Source organism: Verticillium alfalfae, genomic scaffold, assembly GCF_000150825.1.
Source record: "Verticillium alfalfae VaMs.102 supercont1.7 genomic scaffold, whole genome shotgun sequence".
In the NCBI taxonomy this organism is placed as follows: Eukaryota; Fungi; Ascomycota; class Sordariomycetes; order Glomerellales; family Plectosphaerellaceae; genus Verticillium; species Verticillium alfalfae.
In genome coordinates this window covers 93650-110801 of record NW_003315032.1, presented here as the reverse complement: position 1 = coordinate 110801, position 17152 = coordinate 93650, and the positions used below count along the sequence as shown (strand labels likewise).

The following is a 17152-nucleotide window of genomic DNA, read 5'->3' as shown; positions in this document are numbered from 1 at the left end:
GTGTTGGTGGTTGGAAAGAATTCAAATAGGCTTATCTGCGTGTGTGGATGATACAACAGCTACGTGATCATTTGCCTCTGGCACACAAAGCCAACGCAGGCAAGTGCTCGCAGCGATAGGCAGAATAGTCATCAAGTAGCAAGGGAACTCAAAGTTGATGCTTTGTATCTCTATGCCCTGACTCTGATAAGGCTCTCGTGAAAGTCGACTCAGGTGGTCAGTATGGGGGCATCAGTATGGAAAACGTTGGGCAAACTGGGGAGGGTACAAACCGAGAGCAACGGCAAAGGATGCGTAAAGACTTCTTTCTCCTGGTTTTTTTTAAAGCCAGAGAGAGGTACTTGACCTGCTGGTAGTCGGAGATCTGACTGAGAATTCTCTTATTTCTGTTTGCTCAGGAGCAACGGTGAGATTGGCGATATTCGGGGGAAAGAACTCACCAGATGAAGCAAATGCTTTCGGAACATACCTTCCACCTCCTCAGCCTTCTATCGCCTGGGATTCTTCCTCTTCCCATGAGCTACATCCATTCTTCTGCTTCGCGCATCCGGCTAGATCTCGGGGCAGACGCGCGTCGCCACTTCCATCGTAAGAGGCCGCCCACGTTTTCAACTGTAAGCACCGATACACCGGCAAGGGCAAGCGTGACAGCTCTTGGTGATATTTGACCCTGAGACTTCCCCTTCAGAAACAGATCAAGTTTTGATTATCTTGGATCTTGTGTCTTACGATCCGTTCTCATTCTGCAGAAGACTCGCCCTGGTTACCCCCTACCCTTGAACGGCTTGATACATTGAGCATGCAGCCGCCGCCCGCCTGAATGAGACCACGGCATCGACGCGATACCGCCCGACATTTTTCTACGTCCCAAGGACGGTCATCTTTGTCGAATTCTGCACAGACTTGGCCTTCATCGGACTCGGGGTTGCGACAGCTCAAAAGCTCCCCAACCCTACCTGAGCATCACTTGCGCTATCCGCCACTTTCTTTCGACTTTTACAGAAAAGACGCTCCTCAATCTTAAACGCCATGCTTCTGCGTGTTTCTATTCAGGCAACCACGCTTTTGTCCTTTGCCCTGGCTGTTCAAGCCTCGAGAGGCATTCTGGGCCCCTATGGCTACGGGTTTGATATAGGCCCTTTGGTAAAACGGCAAAATGAACAGCCAATCGTGGTCTCCGGCCTCCCAGCGGTGAATGGCAGCATACCTGTTCGTCCAGAGATTCGGGATATGAAACGGAATTCCCGCAAATGGAATCTCTACATTCTCGCTCTGAGTATGATGCAGCACACCGACCAGGATGAGGAGCTCTCATGGTACCAAATTACAGGTGAATCTTCCACGCTCCCTCATAAATTACCATCAACTCACACCGGCGTTGCTTCAGGCATTCATGGAGTCCCGTTTGTCCCGTGGAATGGCGTCGAGGGCGTGACTGACGGTGCCAGTCATGGCTACTGTGCCCATATGTCTATTCTTTTCCCCACCTGGCATCGCCCTTATCTAGCCCTGTACGAAGTATGTTACCTGAGGCATATCGGTACATCCTGCAATGATATGATCTGGCACATGATGCGAATCTCTGCTAATCATAGAATAGCAAGTTCTCTTCCATCTCGTTCAACTGATTGCATCATGGTTCAAGGACCCCATCGAGAGAGCAGCATACGAAGCGGCAGCCTCAGACTTTCGCATTCCGTACTGGGACTGGGCTGTGACCCCAGATCCTGGTGAAAGTGCTTATATACCCGAGTTCCGACGAGAAGCTCTATCTGTATACGGTCCCAATGGCGAACAACTCATTGCCAATCCCCTCTTCAGCTACCAATTTCGACCCCTGGACCCTGAAGTCTTCGGCTGGGGGGATGTAAGCAATTGGGGTGTTTCCTAACAAGACCAGAAGCTCTGACAGATTTTCCAGTTTTCCCAATGGACTGAGACGAAAAGATCCCCGGTAGGAAACACGTCGAATAATACTCAGTCCGCGCAAGCCGTTGATCGCGCGCTCCCAAACTTGCAAGAACGGCTCTTCAACCTCTTCTCCAACTATCGCGACTACGGTCCATTCAGCAATAAACGCTGGGGTGAATGGACTGACTCGTCGCAATTTGACTCGCTCGAGTCCTTACATGACGAGATACACATCGAGGTTGGGCATGGGGGTCACTTGTTCTACCTTCAATACTCGGCCTTTGATCCCGTTTTCTTCCTCCATCACACCATGGTGGATCGGATTTTTGCCATGTGGCAAGTATTGAATCCACGATCATGGGTGACGGAGCAGAACACTACAGTCCCAACTTACACCATGGCGCGAGGCTTGATGCAGAACAGCTCGTCCAGCCTCACGCCATTTCTGGCCAACGTCGATGGTCAATTCTGGAACTCAGACACGGCACGATACACACAAGATTTTGGGTACACCTACGCCGAAACATCAGGTCTCAGCATGGCAGGGATCTCAGGGGTGGATATGGACGACCGAGCCCGTGTGAGCTTGGCCATAAACCGCCTATACGGCTCGTCCAGTCCCTCCATGTTGGCCCGAAAACAGAAGCGCATGGATTGGCACGTTTCTCCGGACAGAGGTACAAACTGGCTCCAATGGCATGCGAAAGTCACCAACGCTATCACGAATCGTATCCCGGATCTGTCTCCCCAAGCAGAGCCACGCGTGCCCCCGCTCGAGCTGGAACGGGGAGCGTACACCGAATGGCTTGCCAACGTTCGCGTCATCAATGGGGCATTAAACGGATCTTTCTCCGTCCTCTTCTTCTTGGGTTCAGTCCCTCAGGACGTGGTCTCCTGGAAAGCGTCGTCGAATCTTGTTGGAACAATGGGTGTCTTCGCTATGCCACGTATGGGAGCCGAGAATCACATTTCAGGCACGGTGCCATTGACCAAAGCTTTGCTCAAGGCGGTCGATCAGAGGTTCCTGGGACGGCTTGATCAAACTGAGGTGACAAAGTTCCTCCAGGACAATCTCCAGTTCCGGATCGTCGGGCACAATAGCACTGCGGTTGATGCGCGGCAAGTGAGAGGACTGTGTGTAGAGGTGGCTAGCTCCGACGTGAAGATGGCGATGAACGAGTGGGAGCTTCCGAGCTGGGGCCAAGTGAGGACGAGGTTTAATATGGTGTGTTGAAGCTGCAGTATGATCAGATCATTGTGTGTCAGTGGCGGTTTCTTGACGTCCATGTATGTATTTTCCGGGAGAGATAGTGGATAGATAGACCCCAAAGTAACAATTGGGTCGCAAATTGATATTTCTTATCGGAACTACATTCGAATCAAGATGAGACGCCTATGTGGTAGTAGCCTTGACACTGAGATCAAATGAAGCGAGGTTGATGAGATTGATGTGTGTCACCAGCCAGCTGATGTGGCACTGTGGGGCGTGATGGAGAAGTCAAGGTGACTAATGCGGTGATTCACTCATCCACCTTGACGGTCATCAACAACATTTTGAGATTCAAGGTTCGCCCGCTTCATTTCGTGCTATTGGAAGTTCCGCATAATTACTGCTGCAGTCTCTGAATTGAACTTCTAGCTTCAATTGACGGACCTAACAGACCTATCGAACCAGCTTCACTGCCAGGGATCCGATTGCGGCGCCAAAGACCTCGGTGACTCGTTCCGAGTGCCAATCATCCAGCTCATTCCAAAGAGTCGCTTGACACGAAGGTTTTCCGCCATGGGCCGTCTCGTAACCGTCGCCGCTTGCTCGCTGAGACAATGGGCGCTAGATTTTGAGGTACTGCCCTCTGGAAATGTGGTTTGAGGCGCGTCCAGCTTACTTGCTCATGACAGGGTAACACCGAGAGGATTATCGACTCAATCCGTCAAGCGAAAGCTTCCGGAGCAAGACTCCGCGTCGGACCGGTGCGTGACACTCCATCCCTTACCCAGCCGGCGTACGAGGTCTACATGTTTCTGCACAGGCGCCTGACCCTTGACCGCAGGAGCTAGAGATATCAGGCTACTCTTGCAATGACCACTTCTTAGAGCCAGATCTCTATCTCCACTGTATGGAGATGTTGGTTCGGATTCTATCAGATGAGGATTGTCATGGAATTCTCCTGGATATCGGTCTTCCCGTTACTCACCGCAATGTGAACTACAATTGTAGGGTAGTATGCCTTGATGGCAAGATCCTCTTCATCCGCCCTAAAATGCGTAAGTATGGCAACGGCATGATATCGAGCTTCCCTTGCGATGAACTTGCTTTGATTTTTTAAGCGATGACGTGAACAACGGCTAACTTGAAAACAGATTTGGCAAATGACGGCAGTTAGTCTGCCCTTCTACCGCATCGCCGGTGACCAGACGAATTCCATGCTAACAGGCTAGATTACCGCGAGATGCGCTACTTCACCCCGTGGCTTCGACAGACAGAGTGGGAAGAGTTTCACCTGCCGAAGGGCTTGCAGAAGCTCCAGGGGGCCACGCATGTGCCCTTTGGCGATTGCGTCGTCAGCACACCCGACAGCTGCTTTGGCGCGGAGACCTGCGAGGAGATGTGGTCCCCTCAGGCACCACGTGAGCACCTCAGGATATTGTTTGCGTACAGCTTGTTGACAGTCTTCCTTAGATATCCCGATGACCCTGGATGGCGTGGAGATTATCACCAACAGCTCGGCCAGCCATTTCAGCCTCCAGAAGCTCGATGTGCGACTTAAGCTCATTGGAGAAGCCACTCGCAAGTGCGGAGGTGTATATGTGTACTCAAACGTCCAAGGTATTTATCTTAGCCTGCATGGAACTACTTTGATACTGGGTCAGATGCAGGCACGCTCCCGAGCTGTTCTGTCACACCTCATGTCTGCGATACAACACCCCAAATGTTAGGCTGACGGGTTTCATAGGTGGCGACGGTGAGAGATTGTATTTTGACGGCTGCGCCATGATATTCTGTAACGGAGAGGTGCTCGCGCAAAGCCCTCAGTTTTCACTCAATGATGTGGACGTCGTTACTGCAACCGTTGATCTTGAGGAAGTCCGAGCCTATCGTTCGAGCATGTCTCGAGCGCTACAGGCAGCGCGAAGCACCCAGAAGTATCATAGGATTCAGACCTCTTTCGAGATGAGCCCAGACGAGGATGATATGGACCTCTACCGCCGGCCGACCCTGACTCGGGAAGCGAGGTTCCATTCGGTTGAGGAAGAAGTTGCTCTCGTGCGTGAACCCTTTTCGGCCGAATTCGTTTCCGTGAATGCTGACGAAATTTCAAGTGCGCCGGTTGTTACCTTTGGGATTACCTGGCCCGGAGCAAGTCCGCGGGATAGTAAGTTTCATCGGATCGATAAGTTCCCTCCCACCGCGTCTGACGACATTCCTTAGTCTTGCTCCTCTTTCAGGCGGCCTGGACTCATGTGCCACAAGTGAGTGGTTCTCTACGCTGAGCTCCCTCTGGACCCCACTAAGACTTGCTACCAGCTGTGTCTGTCTTCTCGATGTGTCGGCTCGTCATCTCTGCAATCACGGATGACAACCAGACGGTCATCGCTACAGTCAAGCGCATGTTTGGCGACGCTCCCCTACCGAAGACGCCCCAGGAACTGTGCAACCGTGTTCTCCACACGATCTACATGGGAATGTCGAAGCAAAGCTCTCATGAGACGCGCCAGCGAGCGAAGGATCTCTCCCAGGCCATGGGCAGTTATCACATCAACCTGGACATTGACTCTGTCTACCAAGCGCAGAAGGATCTTGTCAAGTCTTCGCTCGGCTTTGACGCGAAATTTAAGGTGGAGGGTGGAACTGAATCAGAAAATTTGATGCTGCAGAACATTCAAGCACGCACGCGGATGGTGGTATGACAGACACCTGGTTGAAAACTTGACGGGTATCTCGACTAACGGTGTCGTACCAGACTGCCTACGAGTTCGCCCAGATCCTTCCGACAACACGCAAGCTGGCGGGTGGAGGCGGCCTGCTTGTCCTTGGAAGTGCCAATGTTGGCGAGGGTACGCATCACTCTCTCTTTATCGGTGTCGAACTGTTTAAGCAGGACTGATGATGGTACAGCACTGAGAGGTTACCTCACCAAGTACGATTGCTCGTCCGCGGACATCAACCCTATCGGATCCATCGACAAGGCGGACCTAAAACGCTTCATTGCGTGGGCCCAGGTTCAATTTGAAATGCCGTGCCTCGAGGAGTTCCTGACTGCGACGCCTACTGCTGAACTAGAGCCCGTGACCGAGGACTACGTCCAGTCAGACGAAGCGGACATGGGAATGTCATACGCTGAATTGACCGTTTTTGGTATGGCATTCATGAGACCACTGACAGGTTGGTGAATGCTGACAGAATGAACCTAGGCCGCCTCCGCAAAGAGAGGAAGATGGGACCGCTTTCCATGTGGCAGCACCTCGTCCATGTTTGGGGCAAGGACCGAGAAAAGGGTCCCGAGGATGAAAATCCCATGCTTGAGCCCGCAGAAATTGCGCAGAAGGTCAAATTCTTCTTCGTGCACTAGTATGTTTCCCTCCGCAACTGAGTTGAAGCCCCTTGCCGCGCAGAAGGCGACCAGGTCTGGTCCGCGAAGAACTGCTAACTAGAGGATAGTGCGATCACGCGTCACAAGGCTACCACCCTCACACCAGCCTGTAAGTTTTATCAGTTCAACTTTTGGTGGTTTCTCGCAAGCTAACTTTTTGCAGTGCACTGGTAGGAACAATGTACCGAGCCTTCATGGTGGCGTAGAACACTGACTAGGACTATAGTAATGACTACTCGCCCGATGATAACCGATTCGGTACGTTGCCTCATTATGAAGACTGTTCTACATGCTAACCGAACATGCTAGACCTGAGGCCCTTCCTCTGTTAGTTCACCACCACCTCACTTTGGCGCTAGCTGCGTGCAGCTTGTCCGTTGACTAACAACACACTCCAGATCCCTCGTTCTGGCAGAGCTGGAGCTTCAAGAGGATTGATAAGGAGCTCGCGCGTGTAGAAAAGGCCCGGAAGAAGGTTTGAGCAACCACACATCATGGCTAGGGTGAATAGTGTAAGTTTTGGCACAATCTTAACAATACGCAGACGTATTTATGCCTTGTAAGTGCCAGGTACGCGCCTTGTTCGGGAGATGAATGAATGCCCTGCTTGTGAGGCGAGGTGTGTTCTTATGTCCGTGGAGACGGCCCCAACGCGCCTGGGAGCGTATCCCAATGCGCTACACGGAAGATTCGGGAGAGTCTGACGACCTTTGGAAAAACGTAGCCAAGATTTCTCTTTTTCCCTTTCGATGTAATATCAATATTTCTCCAGGTCAGGTACCTGCCCCAACATTCATGGCGAGGTTCGTATCACGTGATTATGAACATGCCCCACCCACCTAGCCTTTTGGGGTCGTCCCTGGTTAGCGGCTTGACGGCTTGAGGCTGGCGCTGCTGCTGCTGCTTCGGTGCACTATTCCTGCCTCGCAACACCGCCAGCCGCGACAACGTCCAATATTCGAGACGTCGCGCCCCATCAAGCAAGGCAACAGCCACAACGCACACACCCAGGCAATTGATCCTGACCTAAAGGCACCATGAAGCTCGTCAGGTATGTCCATCCCCAGCTTTCGCTCACAGCAGGAACCACCACTTCTTCCCCTCCCCTCCCCTCCCCCGCCTTGCTCTGAACCAGAGCTTGCGATGATGCCCGAGCCGCCGCTGGCAGAATATGCAGATGAAAGGCTGACGAGGTGTGGTCTCGGTTAGGTTCCTGATGAAGTGTGCCAACGAGACGGTCACGATCGAGCTCAAGAATGGCACCATCGTCAACGGCACCATCTCCTCCGTCTCGCCGCAGATGAACACGGCTCTCCGCATAGTCAAGATGACGACCAAGGGTCAGGACCCCGTTGCGCTCGACACGATGAACATTCGCGGCTCGACGATTCGATACTTTATCCTGCCCGACTCGCTGCCGCTCGATACGCTGCTCGTCGACGACGCGCCCAAGCCGAAGAACAAGGCGAGGAAGGAGACCGACAGGGGCGGCCGCGGCGGTCCTCGTGGCGGGCCCCGGGGTAGGGGACGCGGAAGGGGACGCGGCAGGGGACGCGGCTGAGGCGATGAAGAAGGGCTGGCGACGGAGGGGGCCGCCGCTGTCGCGACTCGGGTATTTGGATCGTGATGGGTGCGCTGGCAGCCGTGGGCGCTCGTGCCATGGCTTCACAGAGGCGGTGAGGGCGGACCTGACGTCGGCCTGGTATGTGCCACCCGCGCGTAGCGTCGGCGGCTTCGTAAGACGGAACGCGGTCACGGCGCGCAAGCTTCTATGGAGGGGCCTTGCCGTCAAACTCTCGGCGTAGGCCAGGCAGAAGAAAAAGGCACAACTGCTAAGAGACGCTACTGGGATGCTTGTTTTGGCGTTTGGGAGAGAACCACAACGACGAGACTCAATACTACATCTGCCGCCGCTGCGGCGACCGCTTTCTGGATATCAACAGCATGTGAGGCGATTCTCTTTGTCCTTGGCACATCTTATGCCTCATGATCCGCTCTCCCTGCCCGGACTTGACGAGACTCCAATGAACGGTTTGCATGTTATAGAGTGACGAGGCCAATTTTGCTCAAGGTTGAGAACACTGTCTAGAGAATGGTGCTGGAGTGGCACATGTGGCAGTCATGACTATGATCATGTACCAGATAGCGCCACAAGAGCTGTCTCCTCACGCCCCCGTCGCGCGCGCTTCCCTCCATGCCCTGATGATCTGCAGCTTCTCCCACCCCGCCTGCTTCCCGCTGTCGCCGACCTTGTCAACTCTCCATTCGTTACCAAGCCCCCGTATCCTCGCCTTGACCTCCTCGGGCCTATTCTGCGCACACAGAAGCACGTAAGCGCAGCCCCTCGCCGAGAGCACCCTCGGCAGCGCATCGATGAGCCTGTCGGTCGTCTGCATGCCGTCCTTGCCACCGGCATACGACAGGGCGAGGAGGTACGAGTCCTCATCGTACGTCGGCGTGCGATCCGTCACGGAGGTCAGCACCTCACTCCCCTCGCCCGCCTTTCCGACAGGCGGCGGCGGCGGCACAGGCAGCGCCTCGGACGGGACATAGGGCGGGTTGAAGAGGAGGACGTCGACCGACGCGTCGCGCAAGGGCGCGGTCAAGTCGCCCATGGAGGTGCCGAGCCAGGCAGGGGCGGCGGTGACGGGGTTATCGGCGACGGCGCGCAGGACCGTCGCGTTGGTGGCGCGGCACGCAAAGGCGTTAAGGTCGATGGCCGATGTGAGGATGGCGTGGGTTCCGAAGATGTGCTGTGCTTGGGCGGCTACGAAGCCGATGACGACGCCTGAGCCTGGGCCGACTTCGAGCACGTGAGGCGGTGACCCGGCGAAGCGACGCTGGAGGAATGATGTCTCGGTGGCGCTGGAAAGAGTGTCGAGAAAGAGGTACGAATCTTCCGAGGGCTCGTACACACGGCTGTAGGGAACATGGGACGTATCTGGTGTCGGAAGCATTTTGGCCGTTTACTTATGTTTGCTTATTCTAATTCTGCGCTTTTGCGCGCTATTTGGATTGTGAACGACTCGGATGAGGAAGTTTCGCGTGTATGAGGTGCTGATTCGTTGTCTATGAAGTCGTGAGAGGTCAAGTCGTGAGCTTGAGATTTTCAGGTGAGGAGATGTGGGACCTTTGGTGTTGAGCTGTCGTAAACGACCACCAACGGCTTGCATGACACAGCACCCCTTGTCAACCTGTACCATGTTAAGCCAGACAATTCGCAAGTGAGACTCTAAGGGACAGAAACTTGAAAGCTCTTCATTCATATCATCTATTCATCCATGGTCGCCCTCACTCGCTCCAAACATGCCACGGCGCAACTAGCACCTAGGGAGTCACGCGAGCGCCGATGCCATTTTCAGGCCATTCTGTAGAGTGAATAGAGCCACAAGACTATGATATGTAGGCCTTCAACCAAGCATCAGAATCATGTGGTTCTTGGCGTTCTGGGAAGTTCGGCGGTCTGCGGAAAGAAGGCATCGCCTGCGCCTACATCACGGCACAAGGCAACTCCCATCCTGTGTCCTGCCGATTCGGGCCCGACCCCAGCTTGACCCCCCTCCGCACACTTGCGATCATGCGCACCTGGTTCCGATCATATAAGCCTTGCCAGCCGTGTTCCGGACACAGTCGGTACACGCTCGACTGCCAGGTCGGTGTCCGGCGCGCCAAACCGCTGCCGATCTGTCCACACGTGCTGAAGCCCATGCCCGGCGCACAGGGGATGGCGATCTCGCCCCAACGGCACTTGCAGTGCGTGTTCTGATGGAGGCTGACCTCGCACATGGGATATTCAGATATGTTAGGCGGGATGTCAATGGTCGGGTCGTCGGTCGTAGGAGCCAGCTTGGTCAAATTCTGTTCGTAGGTAAAACTCGGTTCGATGGGAGTTTCTCTTGTTAGTCTGTCCAGGAGGATATGTTTCTTGATTTCTGGGTGGCCTGTTCGAGCCTGATTTTATATGCGTTGTGTGAAGAACAAGTTGGATCCCCGCCAGTGTGAAGACAAAACAGCTCCTGCCTGCCAACCAGTGAGAGCAGCAATAATTAGACACGTCCGTGTGTTGCCCAGATGCAATTCCGGCAAGCACCAATTCGCCAATGCGTCGTTGCTTCCTATTCCTGAAAACTCAAAGATTCACTGGCCAACACAACATCACAGCATCTCAGCGTCTCCTCAGAAGCCCACCTAATCAAGATCCTCATCGCCGTCCCCCGAGTCCGCATCCTGCAAAGTGCTGGCCTCGCTCATGCCTAGATTGGACTCGGAATTGTCGCTTTTGGTTTCCGCACAGTTGCGCCAGCCTTGCTCTCTATCCTCGCCGTTGCAGCCTCAACCGACTCGAGCCGGCTGTTGACGTCGTGCATGTCCTCGCTCCCCGTGAACGACCCGCGCAACCTCGGCGTCACTCCCGGGAACATTGAGTCCCGCCTGTTGAGACCTTTCTGGGGGATGGAGTCGCTTGTCTGCTGCCGCGTGAACTGGCGACGGATGAGGTGGTGCGTCAGCTCGTCATCCACGGCAATGTCGTCCTCGACAGACTCAGGTGGCGGCAGGTCAAACACGGCGCGAATGTCACGGTGCGCCGTGATGCGCCAGTTGACCCAGAACCACTGTTTGAGCCTCGGAATCAGGTGATTTGCCGCTTCCTTCTTCGACGTCTCTGCCGGCCACAGGACACGCCGCTCTGCAATGGCGATGATGAGTAGAAGCGGCAAGTTGACGGTTCGCACGCTGGCCACGTGGATCTTGTGGAACCAGCGAGGGCTGACGACGAATTTGAGAGGCAGCAATAGGAAGACGGCCAGGATGTTGAACGGCGGCTGGTATGAGAAGACGGCGTCGCTCTTGACGCCTTCAAGTGTCAGCACTGCGCGACGGAACTGAATCTCCGCTGTAGCGTTGGCCACAATCTTGCTGAACGTGTTCGAAAGCATGGACACCAAAATGGTCAGGAAGAGTGTGTTTCCGAGGAAGGCAAAAGCGACCATCAAGACAGGTCCGAGCAGCCAATGAAAGTGCACCGACTTTTCTATGCCTGAACCGTCGAGACCAAACCAGATCCAGAGCATCCACTTGCTGATATCGCTGCTTCAAGTCAGGGCAAACTCAAATAGAGGAAAGAGACACTGCCAAAGTGAAAACTCACACAGGAGGATGCTTGCCCTCCCCAAGCCAGAGCAGCGACAGCAAGAAGCCACCAAAGCACCAGGCGGACAGCAATGTCAGCAGGAAGAAGTCAGCCATCATGGAGCGAAGCGACAAGACGACAATATTGTCCGAGAGCAGGTTGAAAGCCAGTCGCGGTACAAGGACCGGCGCCGCCATGGCGAGGACGTCGAGGGCCTGCTGCTTGGGCACCAGGTCATCCACCCATGCACCATCAATGCGTAGAAAAGCGTACACGGCGTAGATACCGATAAACGTAACATCTAGAAAGGACCACAGATTCTGCGTGTACACGTGCCTGCCACATCGTTAGGGTCACGTCTCTTCAAAAGAACAAAGCGAGAAGCAACACACCATCCATGCTCGAGAATAGTCGCGAATTGATCAAGAGACCAACCAAACGCATAAATAGCAAAGCAGGCCTCCAGATACCCAAAGTGTTCCGGGCTGCGTTCTGCCATGACGAGGAGGTATAATGAGAGGAGAATCAAGAAGGAGAGTACGTCAAGGATGTTCCTGGTCCTCGGTACCATGAGGCGATACTGATTCAGCATGGGGCCTTCACGAGGGTTGTAGAGCGAGATTGGCTTGTGTTTATAGTGGTCAGGGATGATGTCGATGTAGCTTGATGGCGTGTACATGATTCTCCCTTCATAAATGGCATCGACACTGCAAACAATCAGCATCGGCATTGCCTAGATAGGGCCAGCCGGACCTCAGTCCATAGCCCCAGATCAACACCTACACTTTTTGACAAGGCGTCGAGCTCAGGAAGTACTTGCTTTCGGTGAGGATGGCAATCTCCAAGGAAGGCAGTGTCCGGTTGTAGGTCGTGTCGGAAGCTGCCTGGGCCTCTTCACGTACCTCCTCCGGGGCGTTCTGAAAGGGCTCAAACCCGGCCACCAGAATGTTGGACAGCAGGAGCAAGCCGTCGGCGCCCTCATTGTCCTCACTAAAACGCCTCAAAATCCTCGTCGCCACGAGCTCGGCGAGCGTCGCCCGGCTGAAATTGACATTGTGGCGATTGTTCAAGTGAGACTGCTCATACAAGAACTGGGCCCGATTGACCAGCAAACAGTAGACGATGGAAATGTCGTCTAGTTCGTACAACTTGTCCACCAGGGGCCGAACGACGGCGATGTTGATCCTGACATCACGCAGCTGCTCGAGACTGAGATAGTCCTCGACGATGGATATGATATCCCTGCGTATGCGATGGATGTTCGTGTAGACGGGCAGGTGGCTGTGCAGGCTGTTGGCGGTGCAACTGTAGAGCAGATCCGTGTCTGTTGTCCGATGGCGCCCGAGGAGAGGTCTCCGTTCGGCCTGGGCCGGTAGCTGGATGCGCGTCCCGTTCCGGGTACGCCCGCTCATTGCTTGCCGGGCCGTGGAAGTAGGTATGCAGCGTAGCCGATGACGTGCTGTGCAGCAGCAGTATGGGGGCAAGTTCTAGGTGTGCCGACGCGGGTGAGATGAAGCTAAGGTGAGGCCGTGGGGCCAGATCCAGGCTGAAGGTGCCAAGATGGTTACTACTGAGGCTAGAGAAGCAGGGAAAACAAGTGGTCGTTATTCAAAAAAGGATATCATGAGAAGGGAAGAAATGTATGAAGAGAAGAGACCCATTTGTTCGCGAATCTCGCCTTGTTGTGAATTCATGATTGACAAGGTGAGATTCCAGGTTTTGGGTTTCGCTGCGGTGCGTGCCATCCCTGAATCGCCCGCTAGTCTTTGTGTGGGGTTCAGGAGGATATGCACCTATAAGGACTCTTGCTGAGCTTCCACAACTGGGCAGGACCAACCACATGTTTGGGCTTCATCATCACCGTCATGCTCACAAGAATCTGCATCGTGTTACTCGTAATTTGCGGGTCATTTGGTCCTCGATTGACTAGGCTAATTATTCTTTTTTTCAGAGTTCAGTCCCTGGGTCATCATCATGAATAGGCGTCTCATCCTTCACACACCGTAGGGGGGGGGGGAACCTCTCCTGCAGGGTTCGCCCCGATTATACCCGCTGTCCGGTCCACCATGATTTACAGGTTGACAGACTTGCGGAAGTTCTCGCCGGCGTAGATGGCCTGGTCGCCGAGCTCCTCCTCGATGCGGAGGATCTGGTTGAGCTTGGCCAAACGCTCGGAACGGGCGGGCGCACCAGTCTTGATCTGGCCAGCACGCAGACCGACGGCAATGTCGGCAATGGTGACATCCTCAGTCTCACCAGAGCGGTGGGACACCATGACACCCCAGCCATCGGCGAAGGAGTCCTTGGCGGCCTGGATCGACTCGGTCAGAGTACCGATCTGGTTGACCTTGAGCAGCAGGGCGTTGGCGGCCTTGAGCTCAATGGCCTTCTTGATGCGGATGGGGTTGGTCACAGTCAGGTCATCAGCGACGAGCTGAATGTCCTGGGCCTTGTAGAAGTAGCTCCAGGCCTCCCAGTCGTCCTCGGCGAAGGGGTCCTCAATGGATACGATGGGGTACTTCTTGCAGAGCTCGGAGTACAGGTTGGCGAGCTCCTCGTACGTGAGCCACTTGGACTGGTCGCTGTCAGGGTTCTTGAAGTCGAGGTCGTACTTCTTGGCGTCCTCCTTGTAAAACTCGCTGGAGGCAACGTCCATGGCAATGTTCATCTTGCCAGTGTAGCCGGCCTTCTCGATGGCGTCGGTGATGAGCTCGAGGGCCTCGTCGGCGGGTCTGGATATCAGGGGCGACACCGCCCTCGTCACCGACGTTGCCCGGCAGACTGGCCGTACTTCTTCTGGCCAGGCTCTTCAGGATCTGGTAGACCTCAGCACCCTGGCGGAGAGCCTCGGAGAAAGAGGGAGCGGCGCTTGTGAGAGTCAACAAATATGGTCTGCAGACGGCATTCGCGGGATCGGGAGAGCTTACCTGGGCACGATCATGAACTCCTGGAAGGCCAGACGACCGCCGGCATGGGAGCCGCCGTTGAGGACGTTCATGAAGGGAACGGGGAGGACGTAGGGCTTCTTGGTGCCGGCGAGGTCCGAGATGTGAGCAAAAAGGGGCACACCCTTCTCGGCGGTGGCAGCCTTGGCGATGGCCAGCGAGACACCGAGAATGGCATTGGCACCGAGCTTGTTCTTGTTGGGGGTGCCATCGAGCTTGATGAGGAACTCGTCGATCTTGGTCTGATCCTTGACGTCGATGTTCTCCTTGATGAGGGCAGGGCCAATGACAGTGTTGACGTTCTCAACGGCCTTGAGGACACCCTTGCCAGCCCACTTGGCCTTGTCACCATCACGGAGCTCGCAGGCCTCGTGCTGGCCGGTGGAGGCACCAGAGGGGACAATGGCGCGGTGAAGGCCAGTCTCGGTGAGAACGTCGACCTCAACCGTGGGGTTGCCACGGGAGTCGTAGACGTAGCGAGCGTGAATCTTCTTGATGGCCATGTTGGGCGATTTTGGAGAAAATGGTTCTGATGCGAAAGAAGGGAGGGGTCAGCAACAGAACACGAACCGAGGAGGGGCAAGCCAGCCAAGTTAAGTATCAGCAAGAGAGAAAGGGACTTGTAAGCAAATTAACAAACAGATCTGATCCAATGACAGCAGGAAAACACCAAGCCTTTTCAGAAATCGCTCAGCGAAGCTCGGACGGTGAGAATTGCCGCAAGCACCAGAAGGCCTCGACGGGCCGTTTCTGAAGCTATGGTGGGGGGAGGGGCGGGATTGAAACTAGGATCTTGGGACAACAGGGTAGGACTCCTCCGTGTGTCAAATGTGTAATGACATGGACGGTGATGACGTGGGGGGAAAAGGGGGGCTGAACTGACCGAGATTGGTAGATTTGGTGATGATTTACTGGAATCGTTGAGTACGGTGTCAAAACAAGAGGAAGAAGTAGAAGTAGGTGGGACAAGGTGTTTTGCAAGAGAGCTGAATTTCTATGGGGTGGGCTTACCTGTAGATAGCTAGGGAGGCGCCAATCTAAGGCAAGGTCGGTCGGTAGGTACCCAATGTCAGGTACCTCTCTACCGCCTTACCTTCATGCTCCTTCCCTGACGTGGAGCGTGGCCTTGGTTTCTGTGGCTTTCCATCACGCTCGCTCACATCCCCTTCGCCTCATGGAGGGGTAGGTAGGTTTCTGCCCACAGACGAGCACTGTATCAGTTCAAGGGAGCACGGGCCCGTAAGGAGGGGCAGTGATGCATTCGCCTCTGCCCCTCCGACCCCTCCTGTGTTGAGCATCAGAGCCGTTATCGGAGAACCCTGTCGTTCCGTGTCTGTTTGCAGTCATCCAGGGTTCCTGCTTAACATGCATGGCCTGACCTAGCAACCCACCAAACGCAGCGACGCACCAACGCACCAACGTACCGTAGGCGCCCCTCAACGAGACCCTAGCCGCCTAGCTCATCAGCATTCCTTGAGCTCCCCACCACTAGCGCTCATGATTCGATGGAGCGCCTTGCTGGCTTGCTGGGTATCAAATTCTGCGGCTTTTCCAACTGGGGGCCATGGACCCTTCTCAGAGCCTCCCTTGGCAGGTTCGGGTTTCTCGCACGCCGTACGCCGTACGCCGTGATGCCACAAGCTCTCACATCTGTGGCAAATCACCTCGGGCGTGGGTATATACATGTACAGGTCTACCTCCGCTGTTGCCGATCCCTGCCGCACCCAAAAGCAGGAAGACCCTTAATGGGACCTGTTTCCCTGATGTCTGGTGGTTCAGAGAAAAAAAAATGGTATGATACAGAGAGAGGTTTGGCTATTAATAACATCGCGGACTGGTAAGGTTGATTCTCGTCTCCCAAGCCCCCACCCTTTTTACTGTGAATCCAACCACTGTCGCACATCGTCCGTGTCCCGAGCCTTCCACGACATCTTCGCCTTGATCGAGTCCGTCGCCTGCGCCAGAGACCGGTCGAAGCCGGCTGTGCCCTTGTTTTCGAAGAACGCGGTCACCTGGTCGAGCTGCGCCTGCGTGCTCAGACCGCCGACGCAGTAGGCCACCACGTTGCCAATCATTGGCGATGATGCCGGGAACTTGGCCGAGATGGCGTCCCAGTTCTTCTGCATCCACTCAAAGAGCCCCTCAATACCCTCGCGACTGGCTCTCAGGCCGCCGATGGGCAGATACACGTCCTGGTCTCGGATCTTGCCACTAAGCAAGAGATCAAGCGTCTGCTGCACCATCTTGCGCGACTGGCCGAGTGTGCGCAACGCAGAGTTACGTTCATCGCTGCTCTTGGCCTTGTGCATGTAGAAGTCGAGAACATCATTATACTTAGGGAAAGGCAATTTGTTAGCACAGAAACTCGTAAATAGCTGCATTGGTGTCCAAAGACTTACCTCCTTCTCGCCACCGTATTTCAGGTTGAGGGAGAAAACGCTACCGCGGATGTTGGGGTGGACAGCCGATCGATCTCCCTCGTCCATAAACTTCTTGAACATGTTCTGTGCAGCCGCAATGACTTGCTTGTTGCCGCTCATGCCCGCGGCGCCGAAAACCAGCGCCTTGAATTG

General features: G+C 54.7%; 7 protein-coding genes across 7 annotated transcripts in view; 3 read left to right on the top strand and 4 right to left on the bottom strand.

Moving 5' to 3' along the window:
• Positions 1-2308: 2308 nt before the first annotated feature.
• On the top strand, positions 2309-3145 carry VDBG_05872 (polyphenol oxidase; the record flags this gene model as incomplete). The annotated part of the gene is made up of 1 exon (XM_003003384.1): positions 2309-3145. One exon carries the CDS (start codon positions 2309-2311, stop codon positions 3143-3145), a length of 837 nt encoding a protein of 278 aa, XP_003003430.1.
• A 296-nt stretch (positions 3146-3441) lies between these two features.
• VDBG_05871 (glutamine-dependent NAD(+) synthetase) lies at positions 3442-7131 on the top strand (the record flags this gene model as incomplete). The annotated part of the gene is made up of 18 exons (XM_003003383.1): positions 3442-3754; positions 3811-3882; positions 3970-4176; positions 4273-4290; positions 4351-4539; positions 4592-4738; positions 4866-5176; positions 5233-5285; positions 5342-5382; positions 5438-5814; positions 5874-5967; positions 6029-6268; positions 6325-6481; positions 6572-6612; positions 6667-6673; positions 6730-6761; positions 6813-6830; positions 6902-7131. 16 exons carry the CDS (start codon positions 4029-4031, stop codon positions 6982-6984), a joined length of 1956 nt encoding a protein of 651 aa, XP_003003429.1.
• Positions 7132-7540: 409 nt separating this feature from the next.
• On the top strand, positions 7541-8064 carry VDBG_05870 (small nuclear ribonucleoprotein Sm D1; the record flags this gene model as incomplete). The annotated part of the gene is made up of 2 exons (XM_003003382.1): positions 7541-7554; positions 7713-8064. 2 exons carry the CDS (start codon positions 7541-7543, stop codon positions 8062-8064), a joined length of 366 nt encoding a protein of 121 aa, XP_003003428.1.
• Positions 8065-8668: 604 nt separating this feature from the next.
• Positions 8669-9460, bottom strand: VDBG_05869 (N(5)-glutamine methyltransferase MTQ2; the record flags this gene model as incomplete). The annotated part of the gene is made up of 1 exon (XM_003003381.1): positions 8669-9460. One exon carries the CDS (start codon positions 9458-9460, stop codon positions 8669-8671), a length of 792 nt encoding a protein of 263 aa, XP_003003427.1.
• A 1296-nt stretch (positions 9461-10756) lies between these two features.
• Positions 10757-13476, bottom strand: VDBG_05868 (conserved hypothetical protein; the record flags this gene model as incomplete). Its single annotated transcript, XM_003003380.1, has 5 exons — positions 10757-11582; positions 11653-11970; positions 12027-12341; positions 12418-13093; positions 13428-13476. 5 exons carry the CDS (start codon positions 13474-13476, stop codon positions 10757-10759), a joined length of 2184 nt encoding a protein of 727 aa, XP_003003426.1.
• A 60-nt stretch (positions 13477-13536) lies between these two features.
• Positions 13537-15169, bottom strand: VDBG_05867 (enolase; the record flags this gene model as incomplete). The annotated part of the gene is made up of 3 exons (XM_003003379.1): positions 13537-14353; positions 14403-14502; positions 14562-15169. 3 exons carry the CDS (start codon positions 15080-15082, stop codon positions 13706-13708), a joined length of 1269 nt encoding a protein of 422 aa, XP_003003425.1.
• Positions 15170-16042: 873 nt separating this feature from the next.
• Positions 16043-17152, bottom strand: part of VDBG_05866 (aminopeptidase) — a gene marked incomplete at both ends in the record, with an annotated part of 3281 nt that continues 2171 nt past the window's right edge. The window contains 3 exons of the mRNA XM_003003378.1: positions 16043-16294; positions 16481-16912; positions 16979-17083. Coding sequence (XP_003003424.1) covers positions 16043-16294; positions 16481-16912; positions 16979-17083 — 789 coding nt within the window. The remainder of the gene's footprint in view (positions 16295-16480; positions 16913-16978; positions 17084-17152) is intronic.